Source organism: Centroberyx affinis, unplaced genomic scaffold, assembly GCF_046629955.1.
Source record: "Centroberyx affinis isolate AG114_WGS23_722 - 3 ecotype Tasmania unplaced genomic scaffold, CSIRO-AGI_Caff_v1 ptg004108l_1, whole genome shotgun sequence".
In the NCBI taxonomy this organism is placed as follows: domain Eukaryota; kingdom Metazoa; phylum Chordata; class Actinopteri; order Beryciformes; family Berycidae; genus Centroberyx; species Centroberyx affinis.
The window spans coordinates 54,153-61,923 of NW_027281886.1; the positions used below are offsets into that span (position 1 = coordinate 54,153).

At 40.1% G+C, this 7,771-nt stretch overlaps 1 protein-coding gene across 1 annotated transcript; it reads left to right on the top strand.

Moving 5' to 3' along the window:
- Positions 1-1,009: 1,009 nt before the first annotated feature.
- On the top strand, positions 1,010-7,770 carry mcoln3b (mucolipin TRP cation channel 3b). Its single transcript, XM_071542455.1, has 14 exons — positions 1,010-1,195; positions 1,870-2,075; positions 2,158-2,325; positions 2,787-2,940; positions 3,091-3,166; positions 3,266-3,362; positions 3,822-3,921; positions 4,126-4,238; positions 4,486-4,635; positions 4,860-4,961; positions 5,708-5,830; positions 6,130-6,336; positions 6,596-6,726; positions 7,183-7,770. Exons 2-14 carry the CDS (start codon positions 1,872-1,874, stop codon positions 7,220-7,222), a joined length of 1,665 nt encoding a protein of 554 aa, XP_071398556.1. The 5' UTR covers positions 1,010-1,195; positions 1,870-1,871; the 3' UTR covers positions 7,223-7,770.
- The last annotated feature ends 1 nt before the right edge of the window (position 7,771 follows it).

Here is a 7,771-nt window from a genome sequence, read left to right on the forward strand (position 1 = left end):
TACAAAGGTTACACATTGTAGCAGTGCAGCGCCTCTTGCAAGTATTCCACAAAAATTATCAATGCATGTGCCGACATCTTGTGGTAGCTAACGTTAAGTATCCATGACTGAACAGCAGTCCTTTTCACATTGCCTTGTTAGTGGATGAGAAGCCCATCTACATTCAGTTTGCCAACCTTTTTATTTGCGAAATAGTTCACCCACCTTTGTAGACTGACACAACTTACATCTTTATGGTGCATTGTATAGCCTACATTCTAGCAAGTAGCTAGTATTAAACAGAAGTAACTAACTTAAGTGATTGTGAGGATTAAAGGGGGGAAAGCACGAGTTAATGTTTTGTTGCTGACATGGATGGTTGTTCGCTTTATGATGCTCGCCGTTTACCCACTTTTCCCCAACTAAAGCTAACGTTACCTCACTGCTAGTTAGTGATACTTAGTTAGTTAGTTAGTGATAATTTGCTATCGTTAATACTAACTACCTAACGTTACAGAGACGTTACAACCGTCTTTTGCACTCCACCATTGCATCGAAACGGGCAGATGTTACGACACTACAATTAATTTCGCGAAATCACGGGAAGTAACGTTAATGGTAATGTAATAGAGAGTCATGTTAGAGACGTCTTACTCTATTCTATGTGGATGATGTCAAGTCAGTTTCATCTATTCCCAGTTAACGATACCTTAAATCCAGTTGGAAATGCGAGTACTTCTTATACAATATACACGTTGTACAATTAGACGAAAATATAAGTTTTACCCGTTCTTTAAATCGTGCTAGCTTGAGCTCCTGTTCATGTTTTCACTTTTTTATCTCTCACCCTCATTCACTGTGAGTTTGGTTGCTAGTGGTTACAGGAGTAAAAAATGGAGTGACTGACAGATTCAACAGCCAATCACGCCCCAGCAATAAAGTTACGTCACCTCCAATGAAGTTTACCTGTGTTAGCCTAGTCATGCACCTTTGAGGACTTCAATGAGAAGACACAGGCGCTTTACAAGTCGCTATGAAGCCGAGTAGTCTAGTTAAATATGACCCTAACAATAAACCAACAGTATGAGTGAATATATCAAGTGCTCCTGAATTTTAATTGAGAAGAAGACTGAAGACATTTCGGACACAGCGGCAGGTGCCAGGTGGAGTTAATTAGTCAAACTGATTAACTTGCGGCGTAACATTAGGCTGTGTGGTGAGTTGGCCAATATTGTCTTTAATACCTGTGTTATTTACTGTTGTCCCGATTGACATGAGATTTTTTTTTTACTCGTATCAAGTACATATCATATTTGATAGTTTAACGCAGTGGTTGAAACTGATCAGGTGTCGGAATGCGAGCTGCTGTTTATTATTCAGCAATGTTCAGGTAGGAACACCTGACCTTTTCCGCTTAATCTAACTTCCCACTCAATCATTGATGTGTTTACTAAATAGCTACCCTCTGACACTTTAGACAGTCAAAGTAAAACTATCCTATTAGAGCTTCTATCTATCCTGTGACCAACCAATACATTTGTGTCCTGGCAGCATTATGTATGGCAATATAAGTCAGTCATGCAAGCTTGGCTGTACAGATATGCTCAGGTAACCCATTAACCATGATTGGACTATTTTGTTGAAGAAGTCATTCTGGTAGATAGTTAAATATTTTGACTTAATGTGTTCAAGACAGAGGTTCTCAAACCCTTTCGTGCCATGGCCTACAATAGATGTTGAGCCCATGTGGATGGGCCATGTAGTTAATTTATTTTATTTTATCATTTCTGATCCTTACATTCCACTATGTTAATCTCAGTGATTTTATTAGCATTTGCCAGTTCCTGTCCAAACCTGGCACCAAAGTTGTCCATAAACCATCACTTTTAGACATGGAGGAGTCCAGTGACTCCTACGGCCACCCTTCCTGGCTAGAACATCAACAGCAGCACCAGGAGGACCTGGACAATGTGGAGAGCCTCAGACGGAAGATCAAATACTACTTCATGAACCCCTGTGAGAAGTACCACGCTCGTGGCCGAAAACCATGGAAACTCATTCTGCAGATCATCAAAATTGCCATTATTACTGTCCAGGTAGTGAAGTCATACATGGCCTAAGCAATCGTCATGGTGTTGTTTTACCACCTTGACTAAAGATGTCTTTATCTCATCCCAGCTGGTGTCTTTTGGGCTGAGCAACCAGATGGTTGTCACCTTCAAGGAAGAAAATCTGATGGCTTTTAAGCACCTCTTCCTGAAAGATTATGTTGATGGAAGCATGGCGACATATGCTCTCTACAGACAGGCAGATGTCTATGATCACATCGACTACGTAATTGAACAGGTAACTGAATGGCAACATGTTTTTTTCCCCCTCTTTATTGCAAGAAACACCATCAAGATTATTTCCTTTTATTCTCTGGAATTTAGTGGTGTCACAAGATGTTGTGGCGGTATAACAAAATATCCTTTCCCATTTTGATTTTGTATTACTGTAAATCATTGATGGAGTTTTATTACTCTGCTCACATATAGGGCCCAAAAGCTTATAAAGTCCTGTCTTGTCGTGGGACTTTGTTCTTGTCATGTCAATGTCTCACTTAGTTTTGTGGATTATACCTGTATAAAGCTGCTGTAAAATGACAATTCCTCTAAACAAACTAAATTGTTTCAGCCTTTTTTGTTCAGAAAGGTACTTATTAACATGTACAATAGTTTAATACGCACCAAGATACTGCCCAATTTCCTTATGTTTAAATAAAGTGCCTATATACCAACTGAGAGATTTCAACTGTCCATTTGTAGTATGGACTTCTGCGCAACATCACAGTGGGCAATCATGCATATGAGAAAGAGGGTGTCATCTACACCCCCATGTCACTGTGTCAAGAGTACTACAGGAACGGCACCATCTACCCCGGAAATGAGACCTTTGAAATTGATGCCCAGGTGGAAACTGGTATGATTATTGTTTTGATCTGTATTTTAGTGATTTTTATGGTTGAAATGCAACAGGCCTAATTGATGGGAGTAGAGAAATGGATAATCCCAGTTTTATTTTGCAAAATGTTTTACATTGTAATATTTTTTTGTTGCTTGTCTCCAACAGAGTGCCTTGAGATTTCTCCGATGTACCCCCAGTCATTGCGGGAATTACTTCCTAATTTTGAATTGCATTTCAAAAGGTTGGTAAATAACAGTTGAGCGTAGTCTTCATCTTATGGCAGGAACATACTATTGTATATGATGGGAAAATAACCTCCCCTTCCTGCCGTGTTTTCCAGGTTGCTGTCTGTGAAGATCGTGTTTGTTCTCAAGGCCATAAACTTGCAGACAGTGAGGCATCGAGAGCTTCCAGACTGCTACGACTTCACTGTCATGGTGTGTCACTTGACTTGTCTTTATGGCTGGGTACACACTTCGAGGATCACGTCAGACTTTTTTATTCCAGCAGTGATGTGACACAGATCTGATCACTTCATTGCTGCCTTGACGGTGGCAATGATTTAATGTTCTATTTACCGGGTCACGCAGCAAAGAGTTATATGGCTTTGAAGAAAAATGAAATGAGTCATCTGTGTGAATCCTGCATTTAACTCAGCAATTTTAGTCTGTTCAGTCAACCATTGTGTGAAGCCAATAATTGGACACACTTCTAAACAATTTGAAGTAAGTGGATTTGCACACGGTGACCCATGTGTAGCCGTGGGGTTTGAATAGTTGAATGTTTAGCTTTAGGGCTTGGCTAGTGAATGTTTAGCTTCAGGGTTTGGCTGCTTGAATGCAAGCCTTCTTTAAGATTCTGTGCTCCCCCTTTGAATACTACTCTCTGGTTAACAGATCACTTTCAACAACCAGGCCCACAGCGGCAGGATAAAGGTTGACCTGGAAAATGATGTGGAGATCAATGAATGCAGAGACTGGAAAGTAACTGGAGCATGTAAGTCAGATGAGCTGAGTTTAGATGTATGAAGGAATCGTTAGTCTCACTTTTAGCCCAAGTGTTGCAGGATTGCTGGAGTTTATATAGGCTGCTGTGTCATAGTGGTCTTGTACGATACTTGTAAATGTACTCACTTAAACTGTGTTTGAAGATGTGCTTCATTTTCAAACGTGCATAATCTTAATTTCTCTGTGCCTTCAGCTGCTAGAAACATATACTTCACTGTGCTGTTTGACTGCCTCATCATTATAACATGCATCACCTCCCTCACCCTCTGCACCCGCTCAGTGCTCAATGGGATACGGCTGCAGTTTGTAAGTCAACTGAACTGACACTGAAATAGTAGAGCAATTTGAAGTTGTGTATTTTTCTCTAATTTATCCCATACAATGGTTGCTTTGTTCAGATCCAACAAAGGTTATGGTGTGGAGATACAGCACTGTGTTCATGCATGCTCTCCTAATATTAAGGGAATAAATGCAAACAAAAATTAATCATTCCTCAAATTGACTCCTGCCTTGCACAGATTTACTGTTCAACTATATTTTCTATTCCAAATAGGAGTACACAGTCTACTGCAGGAACTACAGTGGTAAAGAGGTTCCATGGTCGGACAAGTTGGAGTTTCTGAGCGGCTGGTATATCCTGATCATTGTCAGCGACACACTGACCATCATTGGCTCCATTCTCAAAATAGAGATCCAGACCAAGGTGATGGGCATTTGCTATCAGGGCTGAGGTCAATTCATGATCAACTTAATTCAAAATGTACATTGCAATGTCACTCACTCTTTTACTAATAACAGAATATTGAGTAATATTCAGAAAAAGTATGTTTAATCACTATGCAGGTATGAAGTTTATCCAGAATATTAGTTACTGTCTGCATTACTCATAGGATCCTTCAAACATCTGATTTCACACTGTTTCTTTAGGCCCTCACAAGCTATGATGTGTGCAGCATCTTCCTTGGCATAGGCACCATGTTGGTCTGGATTGGCGTCATCCGCTACATGGGCTACTTCAAGAAGTACAATGTAAGACTGGATCATTTTCATTTGCTTTTCAAATGTGCAACTCGCATACATACACAACAGCTTCTTCAGATTTTATGACTATATCATACACAAAGCAATAACTTGGTCACACCAAAATGAAAAATGACCTTCGTCTTTCTAGCTCAGTCTATTATACCATACGCCTATTTGACAGTTTATGCCAAAAAAATGGCAACTAAATGTATTTTCTTTTGTTCTTATATCAAAATCTCTTTACTTTTACTTCCTGGAAAACAGATAATCTTTAGTGGTGACCTAATTGTGCACCAGGAGGCGTACATAAAAATTCCAGCCAATAAAACTATCACAGATTTTTTAACAATTCCGCCACTTTGCATCAAATTAAATGGGTTCTCTCCCTAACTGATATCCCATTGGTTTACATGTTTGAGTGATCCATCCCCACGTTACGTCCCACACCACGTTATTTGTCTCACTCATAGTCTATGGAGCAGTTGAAGATTTTACAACTTGACATCACATGCTCAAGTCTTACTTCTATGGCTTTGGAAGAGAGTTATTCATGTTTATTCAGAAGGGACTCCTAAATCATAGGTAGATAGTCACTGATAAGTTGAAAGTTATTCTCGAGGGGAAAATGCATTATTGTGTGTCTCCAGATACTTCCAAGTTTTATCTTCTTCAATCTGCCCTGTACTTGGAACAGGTTTTCTCTGGGTGTGCATGTTCAAGTCTATTACCATGTTTTCTGTGGATTTTTCCAGATTCTCATCCTCACACTGAGGGCAGCTTTCCCAAATGTTATCCGTTTCATCTGCTGTGCCGGGATAATCTACCTGAGCTACTGCTTCTGCGGCTGGATTGTCCTCGGCCCATATCATGAGAAGGCAAGGAGTGTTTACATAATACAAAGAAAGGATAAGCATGATAAAAATGGTCAAAACTGTTTAATAACCAGCTCTATTTTTGATCCAGTGTTGACCCAGCCTTAAGGCATTATAAGGCCTAATGCAGCCTTGATATAACAAGGATGTGATCAGAATTATTCCCCCCCTAAAAAAAAAATTAGGAAGTAACAGGGGAGTCTAGAAAAGAAACAGAATCTTCATTAGAAAAAATGTCAAAAAGAAAAAGAACATGATCGTACCTCTGACCTCACTTTTCTCATCTTTGACCTCTTTGTTAGTTCCGCACCCTGAACACGGTGTCGGAGTGCCTGTTCTCGCTGATCAACGGAGACGACATGTTCCCCACCTTTAAGAACATGCAGCAGAAGAGCAAGCTGGTGTGGGTTTTCAGCAGAGTCTACCTCTATACCTTTGTCTCGCTCTTCATCTACATGATCCTCAGCCTCTTCATCACCCTCATCACCAACACCTATGACACCATCAAGGTGAAGGATACTCTCACTTTAATTTGCATCATCAAATTTGAATTTGGAACCCACTGTCACTCATCTTTAAATGATGCAGTTGTGTGCTGGCTCAATTTCAGCGCGTTAAGCAGAGAATAGTGCCGTTTCTCTTAAAGTTGGCTTATATGGTTGTTTCTGAGAATTCATTTTGTTTCATTTTTAACAAATGTTTCCCTTTTCTGTGCACAACAGTTTTGACAGTGCAGACTAATGAAACATTCTGATTTGTATCATTCAGCAACAGCAGCAGAGTGGAGCCCCAACGTCAGAGCTGCAAAGATTCCTGTCGATGTGCAACGATCTGCCGAACTCTGGGGTGTACCGGCTCAAAGAGAAGCACAGCTGCTTCTTTAACTGTTGTGCGAATAGGTGAGGTCAAATGCAGCTTACTCCAGTGGAAACCAAGAGGCCATTCCTCTGATCATTGCTTTGATGTTTTAAACTGGGGATGCAAATGGAGTGAGGTCCAAATGGCATAGGATGATGTTTAATCACTTCAACTACACCAGTGGCTCTCAATCCTAGACCTCAGGAGCTAGAGTCCAGCTGGTTTTCTATTTCACCCTATGCAGCCTCTAATTACACCAGGTGAATGTAATTAACCACCAGGTAGTCAAAAACCAGGGGGTCTCTTGAGGATGGAGACAGAATGGGATACTTCTCATACTATACACACAACATGCAATAAGTAACTCTATGGCACATGTCGTATGTTCGGTTTGGTAGTATCCCATTCCGAACACGGCCCAGGATTAAAAATTACTGATCTAGACAAACAGATAAATAATAGAAACAACAAAGATTATTTTTTTTTCTTCCTTGCAGATGCAGGGGGCATGAAGAGAGGCTGACTTCAGTGGCATAACAGACTTCCATTCTGTTATGGGTACAGTTGTATCATGGACTATATAGCCTAAGCCATGTGACATGCACTTTAATACATGGGGCCTGTGTCCACCCGCCACCCCTCTCTTTTTTGCTTGTGGAAAGCTGTAGTCATGGCATCCAAGTGTTGAAATATGAATATTGAAAATCTGTTTGAAGCATAGCACTCTTTGGTTAAACTTTATGTTTTTACCATTAAGCCCCATGCGGGTCGATCAATTAAAAAACTTACTCAGTTGTTCAATCTAGTGAATGTGTGATGGCACATCCTTTTCCTTGGAAGAAGAAGCCATTGCTGAAAAGACAGGACCCCAGTGCACATGTAGCCTAAATTACTGTCCACTTGTTTTGCACTCCCTCACCTGTTCTAATTGTATGAATCTGAGCCATTGAGAATATCTGGTCTGAATATGATGCACTGATACAGAGAATGCTTTGTAAATACACTAATTTATATTGATATATATAGATGCAAAAGATTTGACACTGAGATTCTATTTTGTTTACCTAAGCATGCCACTTGAAGAAA